This window comes from Rhinatrema bivittatum, chromosome 1 (genome assembly GCF_901001135.1).
Source record: "Rhinatrema bivittatum chromosome 1, aRhiBiv1.1, whole genome shotgun sequence".
Classification (NCBI taxonomy): Eukaryota; Metazoa; Chordata; class Amphibia; order Gymnophiona; family Rhinatrematidae; genus Rhinatrema; species Rhinatrema bivittatum.
The window spans coordinates 762,600,194-762,627,114 of NC_042615.1; the positions used below are offsets into that span (position 1 = coordinate 762,600,194).

At 42.8% G+C, this 26,921-nt stretch overlaps 1 protein-coding gene across 1 annotated transcript in view; it reads left to right on the forward strand.

The window, feature by feature from the left end:
* CCBE1 (collagen and calcium binding EGF domains 1) overlaps positions 1–26,921 on the forward strand; it is a 567,579-nt gene that overhangs the window by 478,005 nt on the left and 62,653 nt on the right. The window contains exon 5 of the mRNA XM_029579389.1: positions 20,175–20,312. Coding sequence (XP_029435249.1) covers positions 20,175–20,312 — 138 coding nt within the window. The remainder of the gene's footprint in view (positions 1–20,174; positions 20,313–26,921) is intronic.

The window sequence follows — 26,921 nt, forward strand, 5'->3', positions numbered from 1 at the left end:
GGAAACAGTCTGTCAGAAATGAATGAACCCAATCATGAACAATACCTGATATACCAATCTGCTTATGGTGCCCTCAAAGAATACCATGATCTAAGGTATCAAAGGCTGCTAATACATCCAGCTAAATCAGAAAAAATATGACCTATTGTCAACTCCCCACCTGAACACAGTTCAGTACCATGAGCAGTTCTAAAGACAAACTGATAGCTGTCCAAAAGATTCTAAATCTCAATATATCATCTGAGCTGTGCTAATACTGCATTTTCTAAACCTTTGGCAAGAAATGGCAAATTAGAGATTGGCCTGTAATTACAAATCGCAGAGGGGTCTGAATTTTTTTTTTTTTTTTAATAAAGGATGCACAGCAGCTATATTTAACAATCAAGGAATTTGACCCTTCTTAAATGAAAGGTTAACAAATGAGGTATGAAAATCACTTAAATCTTCCCTCAAAACTTTGAAAGAGGCATTTTAACAGACATTTAAAAGACAGAAGGAAACCATATTACCTAAAATGCGAATTACCTCTTCAAAAGACAATTCACTGAAAGAGTCCCATTTTGTCTTAGTTAAAGGAAGAAATTCTTCAAAGCCTCATTTGCAAATAGCCGTACTATTTCCTGAAAATGAAAAAACACATAAAATGAAAAAAATAAAACCCTGAAAACGAAAAACAAACAATCTCCAAAAAAGAAATAAAGACAAAAAGATTGGACGGTTACTTTCAAATGGGTGCATGAACATTCATACGCACATGTATGTTGGTGCACACTCAGGGACATGGCTATTAGATAACATGCATGCACATTATTTATTATTATTTATTTATTTTTTATATACTGATATTCGATATGGCATATCACATCGGTTTACAGAGTAACTCATGGAATAATATGACAATGGTGTCTTATTTGTTGTGCTGCGGATGAGAGAGAGCACCAGGGGGCGCTCTCCAGAGCGGGATGAGATGTGTGCCCTTGCGGTGAAACCTCCTTACCCTGAGCCTCGACTGGACCTGCATGCTTCCTTGAGGCCACCAACGCAATGGTGGTCTCTGAATGGTCCTCCGATTATTCCAAGCCCTTTCGGACTGCTGCTAGAGAGCAGCAGGAAGCAACAGGCTGGACAGAGGACAAGGTAGATGAAGACATCAGGTTTGACAAGGCAGATGAAGACTCAAGGCATGGCAGGACAGACGAAGACTCAAGGCGTGGCAAGGCAGATAAAGATTCAAGGCATGGCAGGACAGACGAAGACATCAGGCATGGCAAGGCAGATGAAGACTCAAGACATTGCAGAACCGACGAACACTCAGGATGTTGCAGGGCAGATGAAAACTCAAGGCATGGCAAGGTACGGACAGGCAAGGCAGGGCAAGGCATGACAAGACAGGCATGGCAAGACAGGCATGGCATGACAAGGCAAGACTAAAACCATTGGTTAAAAGTCTGGAACCTCCAGGCAGACGATGTTGATTCTGGCACCCTACTCAGCCCAGCCGGCAGAGTCGCAGGCCACATGAGAAGGCATCAGAGCCAAGGAAATCCAAGGACAGGAATGGGCAGGCAACCCAGTCCCTCAGGCGCCCTACACAGTCCAGCCAGACTGGTCATGGACCACACTGCAGGCCAAGATCTGTCCAGGGAAGAACACATCAGGCAAGAACATCAAGGCAAGGCAGACATCAAGGTTACGAACATCAAGGCAGACTGACGAGGGAAGAGATGACTCCTCGATGCCATCAGCTGGAAAGGCCCACCAGCACCCTACACACCCCAGCCAGGATGGTCGCGGACCACTGGGCCACTATGCGCCCTACCAGCCCAGCCGGGCTGGTCACGTACCATGAGGGATGGGTCAGGTGGAGCTGAAGACATTTGGAACAAGCGGACATCTGGACATCATGGGACAGGTGGACAACTGGACATCATGGATGGACAGAAAACTGGACATCATGGAACATAGAAGACTTCAAGGCAGAGACTGGAACAAGGAACACTGACGAAGACACGGGATCCCACACGGAACAGAGTGCCTAGGAGGAGAAGCAGATGAGGAGCTCTAGGGAGGACTTACTCCTTGCAAAGGCGAGGAAGGACTGACCTGAGAAGCCTTTTGTAGGCTGAAGAGGTGGATCCAGGAAGTGACATCGCCCAGGGCCCACTCCCTCACTGACCCTACAAGAAGTGCAGAGAGAGAGGCGGCCCCGTGCCTTAGGAAAGGCAGGAAGAGGAAGTCTGCAGGACCTTGGACAGTGGCCCTGCAGACGCTGACACTGAAGAGGAGCTGAAGATAGGCCTCAGGGTAGGCCCCGGTGAGACAGGCAGCTTCCTGCCGCTGAGGGTGAAAGAAGGACGGCTCTGGGCAACAAGCAAGCCCGGGGATGATGGGCCTTCTGCCCTCGAGGAAACAGAGGTAGGTTGGTGGCCTCCAGGCCAGATGGAAATGCTGCAATGCGGCTCCTTCCACGAGATAAGCGGGTCGACGGCCTCCGGGCTGTGCAGGAAGAAGTAGCATGGCTCCTGCCGTGAGTAGAATGCGTCGGCGGTCTCCTGGCCGCAAGAGATATCACAGTGCGGCTCCAGATGCGGGAGAGAGCCCCGGCGTGGCTCCTGCCACGCCGGCATGTTGGCAGCCTCCTGCCACTGCAGGGAACCCCGGCACGGTTCCTGCCGTGCCAGTGGCAACATCGGGGGTCAGGCCAGGCCGGCCAAAAAAGGTAAGAGCCGCCGCAAGCAGGATCGCAACATTATTATTCTTTACATAGTAACAGAGTAACTTATTTAACAATTTGGAATTCTCGTTTGATATACAAAGAACACATGAGATGATGAGATAGGAGTGTCTTATTCTTCTTTAAAGGGCAACTAAGAAACACTTGGCAGTTTAAACACTTGAATAAGGACGCAGTAACTAAAGTTATGTAGAGGATCAGGGAGAGGGGTAGGGAGAAGCAACTGTTTGGGGGCTTAGCTCGGATGTGCTACAAGTGGACGGTGAAGAAAGGAGTGTGTTAACCAAGAATGTAGGGTGCAGTCGAGTGGGTTCATAGTGATCAGGGGATGTTATTAACTCGCTGGCTGGAAGGCTTTCTGGAATAGTCATGTTTTTAGGATCTTCTTGAAAGTCTGGGTTGACGGTTCGATTCTGAGTTGTGTGGGTAGTTTATTCCAAAGTGAGGGGCCCGCTATTGAGATGGCATGTTCTCTTATTGTGGTAAGGTGATCCAGTTTTGTAGAAGGAATTGTTAGCAGTCCGGTGTTCCTGGATCGGAGGTCTTTTTGTGAGTTGTGTGGGTGGAGGATCTCCTTTAGCCAGTCCATCTTTTCATTGTTGATGGTCTTATGCATAAAGGTTAGGACTTTGTATTGCATTCTGTGGGTTATGGGGAGCCAGTGGAGGTCTTTAAGAATGGGTGTGATGTGGGCAGTGCATTTGCTGTTTGTGAGAGATCTGGCTGCTGCATTTTGCAGTGGTTACAGGGGTTTGAGGGTGGACACTGGGAGCCCGAGTAGAAGGGAGTTGCAATAGTCTAGCTTGCAGAGTAAGAGGGCCTGGAGCAGTGTCTGGTAGTCATGATTGAAGAGGAGAGGTTTGAGTTTTTTGAAGACCTGTAGTTTGAAATAGCCCTCTTTTATTATTGCGTTGATGTGTTTTTTTAGGTTTAGTTTGGAGTCTAATGTGACGCCTAGGTCTTTTACTGTGGATACGAATTGACTGTTTAGTTGTGTGATCGAGGAGTCTTGAATGTTCTTTGTGGAGGATTTGTTTGCTATGTATAGTATTTCGGTTTTCTTGTGGTTGAGTGTGAGAGATATCTGAGTTAGGAGTTTTTGTATTTGAGATGAATAGGACTCCCATTGTAGTAGGGTGTTCTGTATGTTCTCTTTCATGGGGAGTAGGATTTAGATGTTATCTACATAGACGAAGTAGGAAAGGCCCAGGTCAGAGAGGAGTTTGCAGAGGGGGAGCATGTATATATTGAAGAGGGTGGAGGAGAGTGATGATCCTTGAGGGACACCATGTGGGAGGGGGAATTGCTTTGATTCACTGGTATTGAGTCTTACTTTGTATGTTCTATTTGATAGATAAGAGCGAACCATTTTCTGGTGGTGTCACCTAGGCCAATCTCCCTTACCCTGGATAGAAGGATATCATGGTTGATGGTGTCGAAGGCGGCAGATATGCACATATTGTTGCGGTCTCCGCTGCTTCCCCCTCACTAGGTCTGAACGGTGCCTACCTCCGCTGCTGGAAACGCCGCGTTCCGCGTGGCTGGGATCCTGGCGGCGCTGCCTGCTCCACGTGGCGGCCGCCATTGCTTGCCCGTTTCTCTGCTGCCTCGCGCGCGCGCGCGTGAGGATGCCCACTTTGTGTGCACAGCTCCCGGAAGTCTGGCCCCGCCTGCGCTGATGACGTCACGCCCTTAGCCCGATATAACCGGCGTCCGGACTCCTTCTCCTTGCCTTGCAACGAGGTTCACTACTGCCTAGTAGTTCTGAGTTGCGCTTCGTCTGTTCTTCGTTCCTGCCTTGACCTTTGGACTGCCTTTGACTCGCTTCAGCCTGCCGCCTGCCTCTGACCTTGGTTCGTTCCCGACTTCGCTTCAGCCTGCTTCAGTTCACAGCCTGCTACAGACTCCATTCCAGCCTACAGCCTGCTTCAGTCCACAGCCTGCTACAGACTCCATTCCAGTCTTCAGCCTGCTTCAGTTCCAGCTTACTACAAACTCTGCTTCAGTATCCGGTTAGCTACAGTTCCCGCTGCCGCCCGCTGTCCTGTCATCAGCTGGCCCTCGGCCTGTACAGCCGGTCCTCGGACTATCTTATACTTTTGGCCTTCCTATACTACAGTTCCGGCCTAGACCTTTCCTGCCACTGGACATTGAGCCTATTCCCCAAGTCCCAAGGTTCCAGGACCCTACGGGCTCCTCCTGGGGGGCTCCTGGTTCCCGGGTGAACACCGCCAGCCTGTGGCTCCGCCTCCCGGCCTACCCTGTCATCCTAGGTGGGCCGGCCCAAGGGTCCACTACCTCGCCTGCAGTATCAAACTGCAACACATATGTTTTAAATAGCCTGGGCATGCACACATGTGCGGAAAATTTTAAACTTATGAGTGTCTAGCCGCGTAAAGTTAGGTTTTGGCCCCATAAGTTAGGGAATTTTATAAGCAGCTTACATCCAGACCATGACCAATTACACCAGTTCATCCACCAGTTTACCCAGTCTACAGCTAGTTCCTCCAAATCACCCTGGTTTAATAGCCTGTACTCTCCCCAGTCAACCCAGACCCCTCAAACTCTTCCGCAATGCCTGGAAATACTTTTATTTAGACTTACACCTCATCCATAGCAGAAGTAAAGTTATGTAGCACTGTACCTGAGTGCGTGCCAAGAGTTGTTAAGTATTTATATGCAAATCTCTTGGTCCCATTCTAAAATGCCCATATCCTCCTATACCATGCCCCCTTTTAAAATCTGAAATGTATGCGCAGCGGGAGATGCGCACGCATCTGGGTATTTTTCAAAATGCGATCGGCATGCATAAGACCTATTTGTGTATGTATCCCCTAACTGATGTGCATGCTAGGCTTTTAAAATTCAGCTTTCAGTGTGCACATCCCTAGATAATAATAGTCTGAAAAATAAAGAAATTGGCAGTTAAAAAAAAATAAGGCACAACATCAAGAAACAAGCACACACAAAACTTATGGTGGCATAGTTCATCCTTCGGAGACTCCTCTTGTCTTGCACTGGCTGGAGAAGCCTCATCTACGCATCATCTAGAATCTGAGCTTCAGTTCTGTGTGATCAAGTGCTGCACATCATGGATCCATGATGGTAATTTTGCACTGTGATTGATCTGGTATGAGCAGCATTGGATTTTCTGTCTGGACACACAGCATCCTGCTGGCCTTAATCAAGAAATAGAATGGGCAGCTTTCTTTTGATTTGGGTTCTTTTTGGTATTTTATTGTGCTTTTGCCTTCATTTAATTTTCCATATACTCTTTCATAAGCCTCCTTTTGAGCCTTGTGTTCATTCACACTTGTGTTTTTTCCCACTGATATGTATTATAAATGCTGCGTTATAAATGCTGTTTTTGGTTCTCTGTTTACTCTATTTTTACTCCTTTTTTGTGAGTTTTCCTCATTGGTTACCTGTTCTGCTGTGCTATTGGTTGATTTGTCTCAAATGATCTTTGGTGGCATTTTCAAGTTACCTTATATACTCGTGTATAAATTGAGAAATTTAAGAGTCAAAATTCATCTTGAAAAACAAGGGTTGCCTTATCCGCGGGTCGGTCTGTTCACACCTTCCCTCCCACTCCCCCCCAGGGCTATCCTTGGTCATTCACTCCTTCCCACCCTCCCCCATGTCTTTCCCCAGTCCATTCACCCATGGGCTGAAGACATAACCGAAGCAGCTTGAAAGAAGCTGTTGGAAGTAGGACAGCTTCCCCCTATCACACTCTCCGAATTCCTTAACTCACCCACTGCTAGCAGGATGACAACAGTTGCAGTTGCTCAGGCACGTCCTCCCTCCTTCCCTCCCAGGGCCTGATTGGCATGCTTAGAGCTACATGGTTCAAAGCATGACACTAGGAACCCAGGGGACACACACCTGAGCAGCCACTCCCGTTGTCATCCTATTAGCAGTGGGTGAGTTAAGGGATCTAGTGGAAGTGCAAGGAAGAAGCTGTCCTACTGCCACCAGCCTCTTTCTAGCTGCTTCAGTTGTGTCTTCAGCCTTGGAAGTTAAAAGACCGGAGATAGCCATAAGGGAAGGAGGGAAGGTGTGAATGACTAGAGATAGCCCTGGGGGAGGGAGGAAGGTGTGAATGACTGGGGATAGCCTCAACTTATCCACGGGTCATAGCAAATTTCTTAAATTTGGGGCCAAAAACTGCCCTTGACTTATTCACGAGATTGACTTATGCACAAGTAAAGTTATCTGAAGATAATCTCCGTAAGTTTTGTGTGCACTTTTTTCTGGATATCATGTCTTATTTTTACTGTCTTCTTGTAGATTTTATCTGCCAATTTATTTTTCAGACTATCATGATCCCCCCAATGTCGGTCGGCGCCTGATCTGTCACAATAGATCAGTTTTGATCTATCTGAGCAATTTTCCTTCTACAAAAGCTGTCATTACACCATTTCTCTACTGAAATAGAGAATATTTTGATCTGTTAACTGTTTCTGCACATCTTGCCATCTCCTTAGATGTACAGTAGCACTGATATTCCATTAAAAATTGCCACTTTTTATTCCAATTGAGACTTTGTGGACAGTGTCATGACTACTTCCCTCTTGTCTTACATTACACAATAAATCAGTAATGACATTTTTTGTGCAGTATTTACAGTGGCAGGGCCAATTGAGGGCAATAACCCAACAAAGGGTACAAGGCCCAAACACTAAGTACATAGAGGTATAAATAATCCCGGAGTAGATAGAGAAAGATTTGTATCATGTAAAAAATATTAAGGCATCAGGACCAGATGAAATTCATTATAGAGTATGATGAGAAATAAGTTCTTAGCTGCATGACTGGTGCAGTTAATACTTCATGACTCAGTGAAAGCAGTTCCTCATGAACATTGATGTACCCATGTGGTCTCCATATTCCAAAAGAAATTTAAATTGGAACCAGATTATGAGCAAGTTGGTCTAACACCCATTTTGGGGAGAAAAATGGAAGTCATTATAAAAGATGGTTGAACATATGGAGGTGAGGTGAGCATTAGTTCAGGAGCAGCAGGTCCTACCAGATGAACCTTGTTTAAGAAATATGTTTGATATAATATATCCACATTTTTGCTAAAACGTTTGATATGTTGTTTAAGTGAAAACCTAATTTTCAAAGTACAGCAGATACTGTTTAGAGATTATAAAGGCAAAAAAAAAAAAAATGTTGACTAGTCTGGCAGACTGCTGGGAAAAGAGACTGGAGCTTTGCATAAGAGCCACAGGGTGCTTTGGATAAATTGAAGCTGATCAACCTAGAATAGGTTTGCAGCAGGTCTGAGGTAAGACTCGCAACCTCAAATCTGAAGAACCAAATTGGATCTCAGGGATTACACAAGGGGCTGTTGGGACCTGCCACAGTTCCTCCCACATACATGCAGAGTTCCCATGTATGTGGGAGGAACTGTGGATGATCTATGGATTCTCTTTGCTTAAGCAAGCTGTTTATGTATTGGATTGATAACCTGAAGATTTTGAACCTGGAATGACTTTGATGTGAGTAGAGCCAGACCAGTCCAGACAAGTGGGATTCGTCCTCCCCTATTAGCAGTTGGAGGCAGAAGGCAAACATTTTTTGACCTGATGTCCCTCCCTATATAGCCTGGTACAGCAGGGAAGATGTCAGAGGTTCTCTGCCTTCAGCAGATGGTAGATGAAGTCCAGGACAGCAGGAAAGGTGGAGGAAGAAGGTTCCCGGGACAATGGCTTTTTAGATAGGCCACTTTCTCCAAGGAGACTTTGGTCAAGGAGGGGGCTGGAGACCCAGGATGACAGTCAGTAAGGTGGCTCTTCTTCCTTCCCCCTAGGGCAGCCAGGGCTTGAGACCCATAGATTTCCCCTTGAAAGACAAAAAGACAATGCTTCCACTTTAAGATGTTAAAAAACAAAACAAAGGAAAGCAAGGGTAAAAGAAAAGAGAGCTGTGGTAACAGGAAGTGACCCATGGCTTGTGGTGGTGACTCAGCCAGAAGTCCCAGAAATTATGGGAGCCCCTCCACCTACTGTGTTGGATGCAAGGTTTGAAATGTGGGAGGAAATGCAATGGCTATGGGGCCCACTGCATCGCAAATGTAGCTGGCTTTTCTTTTAGGAGCTGCGATAGTGCTGAAACGGATGTGGCACCAGTGAAGGAGGGGCTTGAGGTCAGAACTACTATCATGGAGCTCTGGTACCCATCGGAAGCAGTATTCCCCATGGGGCTGAGGCACGTGACTCATTCCAGGCACTACTCAGGCACTTCAAATCTGTTCCTGAGAGGCCCACAGGGACCACAAGAGCTAGAGAAATATGAAGACTCGGGAGTACTACTGATTTTGTAAGGGTAATGCATAGGGCATTTTGTAGACTAAGATCCAGGAAGAGACAGGTGGAAAGCTAGATAAGGTTCCATGAGAAGCTGACCCCCAGTAGGCCAAGAAGCCAAAATTGCAATTAAATCAAGTTTTACCCCTGTAGCAGGACTCCTTGCTAGATAAAGAGGAATTGGTAGATTCACAAGAGAGATGGGGGGAAGGAGAAGTAGTAGAGCAAACAACACATGCAGCAATTAGGCTGTTCAGAAGTGAAGAGTTGGGACAGTTGATTGCTGAAGTACTTCGTGCCTTAAAACTGGAGGAAGGAAGAGGAAGTGATATCACCAACAAAGGTAGCTACTTGATCCTGGAGTTCTTCATGGTGCCCAAATTGTTAATCTTAATGCATTAAATCGCTCTGTGGTTCAAATCAGGGGTGCAATCTGCATACCCTCAGTGGGATGGCTCACTGTAAAAAGATGGAAGACTTGTGGGAGTTTTCATTTCCTGGCAGTAACTTGGACTTGAAGGATGCACATTCTGATGGATGGGGAAGTAGAGAAGGCATGGATGTGATGGCAACTCAAGGAGTACTCACCAGAGCTGATTTCCTCGCTTTGTTCCATGACCTTAAGGCTGATATTGTAGCTGTGAAGAATGAGATCCAGGAGGCAGTGGGTGAACTGTGTCGAGATCTAAGTGAGTTGGATGGGATGGTGGAGATTGCGGAGCAAAGACTGGAAGAGCAGTCGGACACAATGGTGCAGATTCAGAAAGAGATGCAAAATATGGCCCGGGTAAACAGCGAAATGACAGGTAAGTTAGAAAATTTAGAGAATCGCACCCATCAGTGCAATATCCGGATCCGTGGAGTGTCAGAGGGGGATGAATACATAGACACATAGACTATGTTCAGGTGGTAAAAAAAAAAAGTCTGTGGGGCCATATGGAGTTCTGGGGAGGAAGGGAGTGCATTACAAGATATTATTATCAATCAAGCACAACACTCCCTGGAGCCTGCTAGAAGAATTAAGCTACGCACATTATAGCGTGTTTGCATCATTTCTGCATGAAAGAAGCTGTGATACAAATAGAGAGGTCTGTGGATGCTATACACTGGACAGGTGTTCAACTTGAACTGTATAATGATTTGTTACCAATAACATTGAAGAAGCATAGATATTTGAAGCCAGTTACAGATGCTCTAAGAGTGGAGAATATTTGCTGAAAATAATTATATCTTTTTGGTGTGGCATTTTCCATCCATGGCACAACTTCAAAAACTCACACATTGGAGGAGGCCAGAAATGCTATAAGCAAACCTGTTATCATAGTAAAGATTGGGAAACCAAAGCTCTGCCACAAAGAGAAACATCAAAATGGCAATGAGTTGGCAAAGGCGGGAAGAGACTGCAGAGAAATTCTGAAAGTGATATACCTGCCCAAGGGCCTCCCACTTGAATCCAAAAACTATATGATTGTGGGAGCAGTTGCTTTGAAATTGATTATTAATGTGCACTTAATATAGTTTGCACTGTTTTTTTACATTTCTATGCAGAGTTAACTGATGTTAATTTTCTATCGAGGCTGTCTTGCTGGAGGGTGGGTTGCTGGAGAGGGGGGCACACTAGATTTTATAGAGAGATAGAGAGTGGAGAGGGGGCTGGGGGAAAGGGGAAGGGGAGGGATGGGTGAATAAAGGAAGTTGGGTTTATGGTAATGGGATGGCTGGATGGATGCGAGGGTATAGGTTTTGTGATGGCTAATTTTAATATTATGGGCCGATTTTCAAAGCTTATGCGCACCGGGCTTATTTTATAAAGACACGGCGAAGCACGTAAAGCCCTGGAACGCGTCTAAGTCCCAGGGCTTCGAAAAAGGGGTGGGGAGGGGGTGGGGTGGGGTGGGCCAGGGGGCGGGGTGGGGCAGGGCCAGAGGCCTCCGGCACAGTGGCCATTTGCCAATGAGTTGGAATATTGCGTGCAGGCAGGCTGCCGGTGCGCACAACTTGTGCATGCCCAGAGACGGGCGCAAGAGGTAGGTTAAAGGTCGAGGGAGTTTAGAATAGGGCTGGGGGTGGGAAGGTTAGGGGAAGGGAAGTACCCTCACAGGCCGCTCCTAAATTGGAGCGGCCTGGGAGGGAATGGGGGAAGGCTGCGGGCATCAGCGCGCGCAAGATGCACTAGTGTGCACCAGGTAGCGCGCGCACATGTACGCCCATGCGCTTCTTTTAAAATCTACCCCTATATTTTTAAATGTAAAAGGTTTGAATTTGTCAATGTAGGGAGAGTTATTGATTAAAGAAGCAAGATCTTCAAGTGCTTTGATCTTTTTTGCTCAGGAGATCCACCTGAAGATGCAGAATGAACATTTGCTGAAAAGTACATTGTTCCCTCATATGTTTTTCGCATCCAATCTTTTGCAGATTAAACATGATGGGGTGGGTATTCTAGTGTCTAAACACCTTTGCTTTGATGTTATAGAATGTAGAAGAAATAAAGAGGCATTTAGCCATTAAAATAAAGCTTGGTATGCATGTTGTAGCCTTGCTGAATATTTATGCCCCTAATAGTGATTAGAGGAGTTTCTTTTTAAAGTTGGGGGAATAGCTTAGTGATATGTTGGAAGGAGATGTTAGAGTGAGGGTTACTTTAACCTTACTATTAATCCTCAATTGGATAATTTTAAGAGGTCTATTGTTACTTCAAGAACCAATAGAAATAAATAAAAATGTCTTGTTTCTTCTTTGGGCCTTTATGATATATGGAGACTGCGTAATCCCACACAATGAGACTGTACTTTCTTTTCCAGTATTCACACTTGACTATTATTTCTTGGTTAGTAAATCATGTAAGATGGGGGTGTCTATCCATAGATATAGAATAAATAACATGTCTATTCGGGTGGCCATTATCTCTGTATTTTCACTTATACAGAGAGAGGCAGGACACCCTTATTGGAGACGGAATGATTCTTTATTAAATGATAACAATTTCTGTGAAAGATCGAGGGAGGACATTGTGGAGAATTTCCATTTTAATGACCATGAAGGTTTCTTGGCCCAGACATTGTGGAATTGCCTTAAGGCTGTTCTTTGGTGTAAACTGATCTTGTGGGCAGTCACTAAAAACAAAAGAAAAGAAAAAGGGAAAGTCTACATTAGTTGAATCTATTCAAAATCTAGAGCACGTTCACAAAAAGTCTGGGAGTTATAAAATCTTCAAGCAGTTGGAAGCAGAGAGGTGCTGGCTTAAGGCACTGTTGGCAGAAGAAGTACAATTTCAGTACCAAGCATGAATATTTTGAGTTGGGGAATAAACCTAGCAAACTCCTAGCCTGGAAATTAAAAAGCCAACAGATGCATAATTAATTCATAAAGGTCAAGGATACAAATGGGGAATTTTTGTTTGATAATAATTTAAGTAAAGAGAGTTTGCACCGTTCTATCAAAAACTTTAAGCAACAGATGAATCTATACAGCTAGGGAAGAAGGAACGGTGACTGAGTCTTATTAATCTCCTGCGGGTGACTCCAGAGTTTGTTTGGATAGGGAAATTTCTGGTCTGGAAATTTTGATGGCCTTATCTGCTTATGTTCAACGTCTGAGAGTTCTTGCTACAAGAGTAAATTGACTGCATTATGAAAAGACTCTTTTTCTTTACACATAACAGTATGGGAATCATTTATGTTACAGTGCAAAAATACCATCCAAATTTTATGAGATTGTCTATAGTAATTTATGTACCTTAGATTGCGTAAGGCTTTTCTTTTGATGCATTGGGGGGGGGGGGGCATGAGATGGGGGAGAGGAAGGATTATCAGGGTTGGGTAAGAATGGTAAATCAATTGACCTACAAGTAAAGTCATGATGTATCTTACAGATGTTTCTGTGATGCGAGTTCAGATTTCATGGATTGTGTAATTTGTGCTGGTTTAATAAAAATTAAATTACCTACCTTATGCTACCTTTTTATTTCAGTTGGAAAAACCCAAATGGTGAATAATATCAATACTGCAAAGTAAATAATTCACTCGTAAGGAATACTGAGTTGAAACAACATATTATGCAAATTCAAAATGGGGTAGATTTTAGAAAAGAACGTGCGTGCGTCCATCGGCGCGTGCTACCTGGCATGCACAAATGGACGCATGATTTTATAACATACACAAGCTGATGTGCCCATGTTATAAAATCGTGGGCAATGCACGCAAGGGGGGGCAGACATAGGCCAAAATCGCGCAGCGATGCATTGTTCAGTTTCCCCAGTTCCAATTAAGGAGCGGTCTGGGAGGGAACTTCCCTACCCCTACCGTAACCTCCCTTCCCCTTTCCTACCTGCCTCCTTTCCCTACCCAAGGTACCCCTAATTTTTTTTTTACTTTTGCTCCTGCAAAGGAGTTGTGGAAAGTGGCATGCGCCGGCATGCGATCCCCTGGCACAGCGGCAAATGACTCCTGTACTGGGGCCTCTAGCCCCATCCCTCACCTCCCCGCCCCAGACTGCCCTTCTGCCGAGGTCGGACCCTTGTGCAAGTAACGGAGATTACGCGCGCAGCTGGGCCCCTTTTAAAATGTGCGCAGCGCGCTCAAGACCTGGCCGCATGTGTAACCCCTGTGATTTACACAGGCGGGTCATTAAAAATCGGGTCGAATGTGTATAGGCTACGACGTTCATTTAAATGAGATGCTGACTGCCCTTATGAGGTGAAGTGACTAACTTCTTAGTAGAGTGCATCCAAGTTTATAATCATAGGTCACCTTTTATAATTTTTTTAATTATTGTTTGCAGGTAAAAACTTATCTTTTTCGTGAGAGCAGCCTGAATTTCATATTTCTTCAAATTCAGCCCACCAGTCCAACACTGTATCAGTGTTTCCACGTCTGAATCAGAAGCGAAAACAAAATTATTATACTGAAGCTCAGCTTAGTACAGGAAGCACAAAGAGCAATTGACATGCATTTTAAAATATCATTTTTAAAACATAAGTTTAACTGATATTCTTGGCCATGTTTCAAATACCCAAGTACCTTCAACCTACTCAATTAAACAATAGCAATGGACAATCTGATTGTGACAACTTTTATAATATTATTAAGATCCTTATTCAGAATAATATTCTGTAAAGTTTGCCAGCATCCCAGTGTTTGCAAGCCAGATGTAAAGTATTCGCCATTTTTAAAGAACTGGAAGCGGGAATCCAAACAGCTGATCTGTCAAAAATGGGCTGTCAGAAACAGAAGTGTTGACTATCAAAGATAGAAAAGTAATTGCTGAATGATTGGAACATAAGCACAAATGATGTTTCAAATTCCTAAATATCCGTCTTCAACTTATTAAAGTAAATCATCTAAAATAATAACTTTAAAAAAATATCATTAAAAACATCACTCAAGAAGTGTCCATAAATGTTGTCAGCATACCGGCCTTCACAAGCCAGAAGTCAAGATGTTTGCTATTTTTTTTTAAATGTTATCAGCAAGAACCAAGACTGCTGATCTGTAAGAATGGGGCTCTCCACAGCGGAAACACTTATTATTCCAAATAGGGAGATCATTATAGTGAACACGGTTCACACTGCATTCTGAGAGGCAATGAAGAGGGGATTACACCAGCTTTGGTCAGTCTGATGCTGACATCAATACTGATGTTTATTTATTTATTTATTTATTTTATTTAACATTTTTTATATACCGAAGTTCTAGCAACAATGTTGCTAATCACTTTGGTTTACATATAACATTGGAGTGACTTAACATGTGTGTCTTACATAGAACAGGAAAATGAAACTTGGAGAAAATTGAATAAATAACTAATAACAAATAACATTAAAACAGCAACAATGATGTTAATGGAAGACAAGAGTTAACATATTTGGGGAGGGAGATCCAAGATGGCTGTCGGGTCCGGACGTGAGTAACCAGGGCTCTGAGAATTTTTACGCTATTGTGGAGGAAAATGCCCCATACCGGAAGAAAACGAAGAGCAAAGGAAAGAGAAGTGATGGCAGAATCTATTGAGGGTCGAATCGTGGGCCCTATGGATTCCCACGTCGTACGGGAGCAAGTACCGGGAGAAAGCTCGCAGCGAGGAGAGCGGGTGGAAGAAGAAACCGCTCCCTCACATGAGCTCCAGACGACCCTATCCCCGGTAAAGCGGACTCCCCCAGGAAACCCTGCAGCCCTGCGAGGGGCAAACGGGAGCGATCTCAATTGTGCCAGCGAAACCACCGGAGACTCGTGGTTGCACGAAGAAGGCGGTGGGGAGGAGGAAATACAGAGGCCATTATTTCCCGAAGAGAACACCCTGGGAGACGCTGAGGGTTGTACGATACAGCCTCCAACAGAAAGGAAAGTAGTTTTTTCTTTACCTAAAAAGAAGGAATTAATTAAACCAGATACCTTCTCCCTGGAGAAAATCTGGGAGGCAATACAAATTGTAAATGACTATCTTTTCAGTCAGATAAATCCTCTGGTTTCAGTGGTAAATACAACAATGGAGAGAATGGGAAGATTAGAGAAAGATATGAATTTACAAAAGGAAAAATCTGAGAAAATTGAGAAAGAATTTAAAGAGATGAAAAATCTTCAATGTAATGTTATAAAAGAAAATTCAATGTTAATGAATTGCTTAGAAAATATGGAAAATCAAATAAAGGGGAGAAATTTACGTTTAATAAACTTTCCTAGAGATCCGATGGTGACCCCACGTGATATGTGGAGGAAATATTTACTCCAGGCATTGAAGATTTCAGAGGAAATGATCCCTCCTACAGCTAAGATGTATTATATACCACCATTTAAAAAAGTGGAGAAGGAAGGAGAAAAAGAATTTCAAATTTTAACTCCCATGATATCAAACAAAATGGAAACACCAGTACTGGATGTAACAAATTTGTTGGAAACAACGCAGAGTGAACAAGTAGAGCCAGCAACTCTTATAGTGACGTTTCTACTTGAATCGGATAGAGATTGGATTTTGAGATCATACTTTCGACACAGGACTGAGATTTTTCTTGGTTTGAATGTTGGTATATTCCCTGATTTAGCCAGAAGCACTCAGCTCCGGAGAAAATTATTTTTGAGTCTGAGACCACAAGTACAAAAATGGGAGCTATGTATATCCTTAAATATCCGTGTAAATGTTATGTAAAATATAAAAATGTTTCGTACATGTTTTTTCAACCAGAGCAGATGGAGAAGTTCCTGAAAAAGTATTCGTTAGAAATAACAACTTCCTCTCCTGTAATGGAAGGCTAAGTACTATTATCCCTCAGTTGGATCCGCAATAAGGAATTCTCCTGTATATGGAATCCCGCAATTTCTGTATTGCAAAATGATTATTCATGAGGTTGAGTAAAGGATCTCCCCCTAGATACGAGGACTTTAAAGCAGAATGTTTAGGGAAAGATGAAAAGGTGTTTAGTTGTAATAATGTTAATGCTTAAAACTGCTATCTACACAAGAATGTTTTATCTTGATGTATTTTGGATAATTGCAAAATTAAAAATTAAAAAAAACAAAAACATATTTGGGGAGGAAAGGAGAAGACAAGTAGAACAAAATAGTCATGTGAGGCAGGGAATAATGAATATTCAAAAGCTTACATATTCACAGGGTTATTCACACGGGTGCTGCTATGCTTACGTGGGCCTTCTTCCGGTGGACTTGGCAGGCAGAGGTGGTCACACGAGGTCCTGAGGTCAATTTCTTTCTCTCTTTCTTTTTGGCCCATGGCCTCGGGTGTGGGGCTCCTACCAATGGGGAGGAGGAATACTCTTCCAAGGCCCAAGGTGATGCTACATTTCTATCCTGGGGAGGTCTTTCTTCACTTTCAGTGGGAGGGATGTGAGTGCCAACAAAATGTCGGAAGAGTCGCCGGGGAGAAGGAAGAAGCACGTAAAAATTAAAAAGTGCAAAAAATATATATAAATATTATTCGAATAAAGCATTTAAAGAATTAAACACGGGAGCTATGTAATGGGACAATCACAAAGTGGTTACCCCTAGATATAGCAACCGCACATCACCACACATCATGGGGGTCCCTTGATGACTGGTTGTTGAAGACACCTAAAAAAGAAACAATTAGAAAAAGGGATTTAATTATATCATTCACATATATCAGTGAGTCTTACAGGGATCTTGCACTTAGATCTTGAATTTAGTAGCAACAGGCAAAACAAGAAACCAGCCTAAAGAGAAACATAGGAGAAGTGAAGAGAAAATGACCCAGTCTGCCCCCTCTCAATACGTGAGGAATTAACCCCTTCAGAGGAAAGTCTCCTGCATCTTATAGAACACTGATAGGAAACAAGTTCACATGAAAAGTGAGCAAGTTTGGGAAATAAAGGAGATTGGAGGGTATGATGATGTAATTAGGCTCTAGATAAAAGTTGATTGCTAAATTTGGCATCCGGAAGAAATTAATATTTAAATCATGCTGCAAAATTAGTAACAAATACACACAAACAAATTGCCACATAAAGGGGCCGATGCAATAAAGTCACAATGATATTAAGTAGGAGGCAGTACAGAAAAGCAGTTTTTTCTGCTTTTCTGTACTATTTTTTGATGTGCACAGCTATTAACTCCTGCTCCAGGCAGGTGTTAATAGATGACAGTTAAATGTGCGTCCGAGACGCACATTTTTTTTTTTTTGCATTGGGATTGAATGCCTAATAGCCTCATTCACATGCATTTGCATGTGATGAGCTCTATTAGATTCACTCCGCGTTGGAGGCACGTTGAATATGCACTAATCCCCTTATTGCATTAGGGGATTGATTAGCACCTATTCTACTGTATTGCATTGGCCTCAAAGCGGGTCTAATATAGGGCTTTAACATTGGGAGGATGATATGCAGTGCCACTTACCTGGTTAAGCTCCCCCTTAATCAGTTAGGTAGCGCTAGCTGAAAAGTCGACTGAGTGACCGGCTGCCACATAGCTGGCTAACATTTTGGCTGTCTTATAGTTATCCAGGTAACTATAAGATAGCCGAGTTTATTCAGCAATGTAGCCAGGCTGCTTAAATAGATCCCAACGTTCCACAAGTGGAACATTTTTTTAAATGATTTTAATTACTCCAAACCTAAAGAAAATCAAATTTTCAACCATTTAGCTTGAGAGTATAGAACTTGAACAGTCTAAATCCAAAAATGTGATGTTCCTAGATGAATACTCTTAAAGATATGAATATGCAAAGTAGGTCAAAAACTGAAGTTTTGACATAGTTTGACCTTTTCACCTTTTGGTATGATACTGAGTGTCAATAAAGGACTAGTGTGATATATTCAAGTTCCCAAGGGTTTTCTGATCATGTTGGCATAAATCTTTCTTTTGTAGGTAAGATACAAATTGATCAGCACCAATTTATGTTTGCATGTTCCACAAGTGGAACGTTGGGATCTTTGTGGTTCAAAATATACACATTTTTGAAAAATGAATAAAATGCAAAAAACGATTCACAAATATTTTAAAAAATGGTAAATTACATATAATCCCATGCTCTCTCTCATGCATAAACATACACACAGACTTCTCATTCTCATGCTGTCTCTCAAGCACATACACAGGCTTCACTCCCATGCTCTCTCTCTCTCTCAAACATACATACACACAGGCTTATCACTCCCATACACCATATGAGGAATCTTACTGTCTCCTGGGCCTCCATCTCAGGATGCAAGGACTGAGCAAGGTCCTCTTCTCGGGCCGCGGGAGACTAGCTCCGCGACAGCGTCTTCTTCTCGGGCCCCGCGAGACTAGCTCCGCACGAGCGAGACTAGCTCCGAGACGCCGTCCTCTTCTCGGGCCCCGCGAGACTAGCTCCGCACGAGCGAGACTAGCTCCGAGACGCCGTCCTCTTCTCGGGCCCCGCGAGACTAGCTCCGCACGAGCGAGACTAGCTCCGAGACGCCGTCCTCTTCTCGGGCCGCGCAAGACTAGCTCCGCACGAGCGAGACTAGCTCCGAGACGCCGTCCTCTTTTCGGGCCGCGCGAGCGAGACTAGCTCCGCGACGGTCCTGTTCATTTCCTAATTTGGAATACAATGAAAACTCAGAAGTACTTGACTGTTGAAGAAGCAGTTGAACAAGTTTTGGGCGATTCTGAAGCTACAGAAGCTGATATTGTGATTTTACCACATGGCTGTTGTGGCAGCTTGGAAAATTCACTGCCATCTGCTTGGAAAAGAAGCAATGAGCCACTTGGACTTCCTACGTGAAGTATCTACCGTAGCAATGAAATGTGGCCTTTCAAGCTACCGCATCCGGAAAGGAGGTCCTACAGCATCCATAAGTGCTGATGTAAAGGCATCACAGCCTCACTTCTTGTCCACAACTTCCCAAGGCCGATGTGCTGTCTGCTCCAAAAATACTAAAAAGTGGTGTAAATTTTGTGGTAAACGTTTACATGAAAAATGTTTTCCAGATTATCATGCTTGATTTTTTTGACTAATTTTCATTCTTATGTATGATATCAGCTGTAGTATTGCAGTATGTTACAAGAATTACCTAAAATAAAGAAATGTTACAAGAATTACCTAAAATAAAGAATTTTTGAAAAAGTACTTTTTGACTCCTGAAGATCCCAACGTTCCACTAGTGGACATGCGTTTTTCTCAAAAACCCATAGTCCGATTTCCTTGAAAATTGTTTTATACCATATTTGGGTCTAGTTAACTAAGATATGTAAAAAGGGGCATCAGGAAATAAGTCCTTCAATGAGCGGGATCTAAAAGGTTAATATCTCAGCCAAGTGGGCTGGGTAAATTTATCTGGCTTACTTGCTCAGCTGGATGGCAGCTGAATATTGGTCTCTTTGTGTGCATGGGAAAATATTTAGTCCATCCTAAAGAGCTGTCACGAAATGAGAATAAGGTACAACTTGATGGATCTATGGTCTTTTTTCATCCTGACCGACTATGCAATTATGTACGGTACATTGCTCAAAATGTTTCCCACATGTTTTGTTATTTTTCTGTAAGGAAGGTAAAAAAAAAAACCAACAGTTTTCTAATGTCGACTGTTTATATCTTTGTCTGAATGCATTATATTCTGACATTTTATATCACATTCTATTTCTAATGCGGTGTAAATTGTCTTTGTTTTCTTGGCATTTGGCCTTAATCAGATATCGACGAGTGCATGCCGCGCAATGAGACGCTTTGCTCTCAGACCTGCATCAACACCCCTGGCAGTTACCGATGTGAGTGTCAGGAGGGCTATTCCCTGCACGAGGACGGAGTCACGTGCACCAAGGGAGACCCAGGTATGCCTTTGTGTGTGTGTCTCTCTCTCATTTCTGCCTCTCTTTGACTTCTACTTCTAGTTCCTCCTCCGGAGGGCCCTCATTGCTCTCGCTTCATAACCTGCCCTTTCCAAGGGTGGGACCCTCATCAGCACTGAGGGCTACAAGGATGTCTTCTTCAAGGGTAACCCTTACTCCTATTCTTGTGGCAGCAGGGACCACAATTGTATTGGCAGCTGCCTCCCTTCCCTGTTTAAATGTATCATTACCTTCCTGCCATGCCCAATTTCTGCTGCCAATTTCTGCTGCCCCGTTGGACAGGAGACTTGAGCTTAACTGTCCTATGCTGTAATACGCAGAGCCACAGCCTGATTTTTGGCTCCAGATTTTATTTCTTTAGCGCACTGTTACAATACCATGTGAAAAAATTAACAAAATGAACGAAAAGCATATACAGCACACTATTCTTATTGGCTGCCTGGATGCAAAGTCTGCGGGTACATTTTTTTTACTCATGGATTTTGCACCAATTTTCAAAGTGAAAAGCTTCCCTTTGAAAATTGCCTTAGGGCAGAGGTTCCCAAACCTGTCCTTGGGGACTCCCAGCCAGTTGCGTTTTCTTCATTGCGTGCAAATTTACCTCATGCATATTCATTGTGGCTATCCTGATAACCCGACTGGCTGTGGGTAATTTACCCACGAAAATCCTGATCTGCTCTTTGTGCGAGTAAGATTTCCAGCGTAGGTGATAATTCTCAAAGAATAGGACATATGCATATACCTGTGTAGGTGGCATGCAGCCTATTTCAGGGGTGGCCAACTCCAGTCCACAAGAACCACCAACTGGCCTGGTTTTCAGGATATCTCCATTAGAATATGCATGAGATATAATTGCATAGAATGGGGGCAGCATAAACAAATCAATTTCATGCCTATTCATAGTGGATATCCTGAAAATCAGGCCTGTTTGTGGCTCTTGAGGACCAAAGTTGGCCATCCCAGTCCTATTTTATAATCTTCAAGAGCAATGTGTGAACTTGCAGCGTCACATGCAAATGCTAACAGAGGAAAAAAGGAGCAGTTTAGGGGAGTTTTGTGGTGGCATTCAGAAGAACGCGTACAAGTTGCTTTTAAAGTCTCAAGGATACTAAGATTCCCATGCAAGCCCTTATTACAGGTAAATGGGCTCATTTTTTTAATTTAAAAATTTCATTTGCCGCAAACTTCCATACAAAACTGTATTCAGTGCACCTTATGAAAATTGCTACAGTTTTTCTTTATATAATGGGAAGAGAAAGTATGCATGTTCCCACATTACAAAAATATGTGTGTACTTTTGGGGCAGAAATATACAGTACTTTATTATTTATTTATTAAAATATCTTATAGTCTGCAGCATCCAATTACATTATCCTGTGATAAACACAAACGCACATACTATTAAAACATTACAAATAAAAGCAGCACATATTTAAACAAATGTATTAATTAAAAACCTCCTTAAAAAACCAGTGTTTTAATGGCCTTTCTAAAAAGTTTTATACCCCTTTGTTATCTTACATCCCTTGGAAGATGATTCCAATAAAAGAGGTTTGCAACAGAAAAAGTCCTTAATCTTGCTGCAGCCTATATTCCCGGGCAGAAGGAGTTATTAACCAATGTGTTCCAGAGGAACCCAGGGTATGAGATGGAGTCTGTCAATGCAGTTTGCTTGTCAAGGAACAGCTATGCTGTCCATATAACAACTTAGTTTAAAATCATCAACTTAAATAATGTTCTCCATTTAATGGGAAGCCAATGAAGATCCATCAAAACTGGAGTGATGTGGACATGAAAACCCACACCTCTCAACACTCTGGCTGCTGCTGTTTGTACCAGATCTAAAACCCGATGCAAATTACTAGGCAACCCACCCATAAACTATGACAGTAGTCTAGGCGACTGACCTATGACTACAGGTTGAAGAGATGTCCGAAATAGGTCTTCAGGAAGCAGATTTGTTTAGAGGTTTCAATTAAAGCTTTAATTTATAAAAGGCTGTTCTGGCTAATTTCTGAATATGTGGTTTCATTGCTAGCCCACTGGCAAGTATGACCTTCAAAACCTTTCCTTCATAGCTCAACATTAACCTTCTGCAGAACCAAACTGGTTTTTACAGAGGTCTGTTTGCCAACCAAAATCAGTTTTTCTATTCAAAGACAGGGGAGCCCAGAGCTGGGAAATACTTTGCCTTCATGAAACGCTGCACCTGAAGCTGCTCAGAGTGAATATTGTACTGATTCTCATGTTGTCATTAGGCAATTTTCCCCTGCCTATAAAATCTCTTGTGCTTGCGTTGTGAGCTGCATGCCAAAGGGCCACACCCCTTAAGCAAATTTTCCTAGATTGCTCTGTTTTTCCTAACTAATTCGGAAGAAAAAGAAGGGATCTATCCATGCTGTCCCGATGAAATTAGAAGATCCCATCTCAACTCCCCAAGCAAGTCTTCATCATTTTTTTCCAACCATTTACAATGTGCAGGGCCAAGTGAACTTGAGGGCTCGGCCTCTGTTCTTGCAGATTTGTCAATCTCGCTTAGTCCTATCACTAGACCTCCACCTCCTTTAGATATATGGAAGTCCTCAGTCTTGGAGGGAAATGTCCTGAATACAGAAATGTTTCAGTTACACCTACCTTCATTGGGTCCAGCGCTGTTGGTTTGAGTGAGGCTGATAACCTGCCCCATTGGTGAATCCTGTTGACTCTTCATAGATCAATCTGGTTTTCACCAAATTCATCCCCATGGAATGCTCTATGTACTCTGGAACATTTTCTGGTAACTGGAATGGATAGACATATGATATCATTTCAAGATCTGCACTCTCAAGTGGGTAATCATTCTCAGCTATTACAGGATCGTAAACATAATCTCAAATTTCTACTCTTCATCTTTAGCATAGATCAGAGAAATGAGATTTTGCATATATTTAGAGAAAATCACGATAGACATTTTAATTTATAATTTTTAAATTGTCATTTTGTTAGTTCTCTTAGACCTGAAGATATGCTAAAGAGATTCTACTTGGAACTTCTCCTTCCCTCTCAAGATATACCTCCTATAGCTATAGTTGTTTGATACATCAGATGTGCCAGTTGTTAACACTTCAGTAGTTGAAGACGCCACTCCTATTTGTAATTATTTGCCTTCCCTTGTCTTCACATTCTCAATGGGACAGCCTGCTGACTACTACTTTGTTAGCTATGTTTCTATATGAGAGTGATAGGGACTGTACTTTAAAATCGTTCTTTAGACTTAGGGATAATGTCCTTTTAGGTAATAGAATATTTCCTGACATGTCAAAATCAACACAATAGAGACGTAAACCTTTTCTTCAAATGAAATCAAGGATACTTGCTTTAAGAGCTAAGTTTATACTAAGATTCCCATGCAAGTGTTGTATTACTTTAGCAAGTGCTAGATATATATTTTATGATTCAGACCAGCTACAGAAGTTTCTTCAAATAGGATTAACCCCTAGGGTTTGTGGTAGTGTAAGGTTATATGAAGCTTGGTTGGAATTTTTCTTCTCAAATATTTCCTTGATTGCGCTCACCCTTAATGAGGACTATTTTCAGGGAGCAAGATTAATGATTTATGTTTCTCCAAGCCTTTCTCATGTTTTTTCATATAAGAATAATCATTGTTATTCTATATTCAAGATGTTTTCTTGATTTGTATATCTAAAATCTAATAAGGAAATAATTAAAAAAAAAAAAAGAATATTCAAAGACAATCCATGTTCCCTTAGCCACCCTTTAACTGGACATGGATGCTTCAAACAGTGAACGGGGTAAACCTCCTTTAACATCAGAAGGTATAAAAAAAAAATTTGAATATCATCCACATACAAGAAATATTACAAGCCCCACTTCTGAAAAACAGTGTCCATACTGATTCTTGAGAGAGTACAACTACTCATACTGACAGGGACAGCTCTAGACTAACTGGTACCCTGTGTGAAAAATGAAATTAGCACCCCCCACCCACCCAGCCCACCAACAAAAACACGTGTCCATGCACTTCCTGCACGTGGTATAATTTCAAAGGGAAACCCTGTGCCATAGGTACATTGTACCTGTTGGACTGCAAGCCCCACATGGGTTTAAAGATTGCCTTGTAAGTTGTTAAAATAACAGGAGAAAGAAATACATAATAGTGGCAATTACAGTAATTAAAATAACAGTGCACAGAAAGGACCATTACCAAGTTCTGTTGCTATAACGTCTGATTGTTTCTGACCTGGTAGAAGGCTGCAACATTTTACTGCCATACCCCCCTTCCCTCTCTTACCCCCCTCCCCCACTCTCTTCTCTCTCTCTCTCCCCTGCTGCTCCAACCTACCAGCTCTCTCCCCCACTCAACAGAAGCTTTATTTCCACTTTTCCCTTCTAACAGTAGTATTAGCAGCAACAACATTTTCTCCTCTTTCAGGCTCCCCACCACCATCACCCCAGCAGCAGCTTTCCTGTCTCCCCTTCCCCCCACCCCAAAGCAGCAGCTTTACAGTCCCAACCTCTGTCCAGTTTAGCTCAGCTCCGAACTAGATCAGATGCTTCCCACCTAGAACTGGCTGCTGCTCCATTAGTAGGTGCCTGTGTTCCCTTCCTGGGCTGGCTACTTTCTTCTGGGCAGGGGTAGGGAGGAGACAGCTTTGGCTGATGGTAGTGTGCAGGATAGCTTCTCGAGTCAGCGGCATGCAGAGTTGGGCCAGTTTCCTGAGCGTGCACATGAAGAACTGCGTCAGCAGCCACTGACATCTGTGGGCGCTGTACTGTGTGCTTGTGTAGCTACTACCATCCAAATTTGATTGGCTGTTGGTTGCAGTCTAATGATGATGTTATAAAAGCCCTGCTCCAGAAGAAAGGGCACTGGCAGAGAGGGGGTTACAGGCCGGCATCACAGTACCCCCCCCCCCCCCCCCTCAGTCATGGCGCTCTGTGGGGTCACATGGTTTACACACTCCAAAAGCTGACTATGCCTACTGGAATTACCCTGTGCAAGTGATAAAGAGTTGCATTTGTTGCTTCTTTCGTTTCAGCAGCACCCGTATATCTGTCAGATGGATAGTAGGTGTGCCAAAATGTATGCACATCCCTAATAAAGAGCTGGTTATTGCCTGTCCATGACATGTCCATATCTAGTCTATTAGCGTCACCTGAGGAACAATAACTCAATGCAGTGCAATGCAGCTTTATGTACAATTTTGGACTAATATTCTCTCAAGCTATGAGAGATATTTTGCAGGTTGTGAGTTCTTTTGTTGGAGCAACTTCAGAATTAGCAGCAGATGTTGCACATCAGCTTGTGAGATTGCGCAAGCCTGTTCTTCAGATGTTTAGATATGAAGCAGTGGGTAGAAAAATAAGCCCTACATAGCACAGTTCAGCTGACCAATTTCACCGGAATGTCTACAGTCTGTGCAAGTAGAAAAGTATGTGGGATACTATTGATTCTCTTTATGAAGAATAATGTTAGCGTTGGAGGATGATTAAAGCAAGGCATAGCCCATCAGCAAATCCATTTAGGTATGCCACTCACTTTGATTCCAATGAAAACACATTGGTAAAACACAACAGAGCATTTCATTGGGAGATGTCTGCTACAACACAATTATTATTAAGCACAAACACATGCAATAGACTCACATGGATGGCTTTGTTTCTGTGGTGCACAGCTAAACAAGACATGTCTTGTGTTAAGCGAGATGTAAAGCTACAGCTGGGAAAAGGGGAGAGGGCAGGAAATATGTGACCTGGAGAAATGTTCTTTGATGACTGAAAGATTACAGTTCACCTTACCAGCTATTGCAAGCAGGCATAAGCCCCAGATCTACAAGGTCAGAGTTCTGGCTTATATACTAGAACATTTTAAAATTTACATTTCGCTCTTTAAAATTACAGTTAATTTCTCTTCATTGATCTCTGCTGCCTGCTGGGAGGCATGGCTTGTTTTTATTTGTTGAAAGATATTTCACAAAGAAAATCTTTATTTAATATTTGCTGGTTTCAAGTGTTGCGATATAAATTAAACTTAAAAGGATAACTTTCAAATAACTGTGGGCGAGCCCAAATACCTGTGAATATGGCTGTGCAAGATCTACCCTGGTACTTTTATAAACTAATCATATACATACAGGTTATAAAATACATGTAAATCTACCCAACAACATTCGTGCGTATGTAAAGATACATGCAAATATATAAATAAGTTAGCCGAATAAGACTCAAATAGAGCTACTTATCCAGCTAAGTAGTTCTATTTGAGACTTATCCAGCTATCTTACGTAGCTGTTTAAATAGCTTTATTTGAGCCAGATAAGTCTCAAAAAGCACTACTTATCTAAGTGATGACCACTTAGCTGGATAAGTTGGAATTTATCCGGCTAAGTGGCGCTGACCCGCTGTATACACACATAATGCAATAAATGTGCATAGTTTACTTTCTATTTTGAAATGACAGGCACAGAGATTTTACCTGCAAAATTCCAGTAGGACTTACTTGTGTAAGTCCCTATTGATGTGTGTAAGTGGCACGTTTTCTAACGTGTGTGTGTGTGAAGAAAAGTAATCTGTTTTCTGATTTCTCCATCA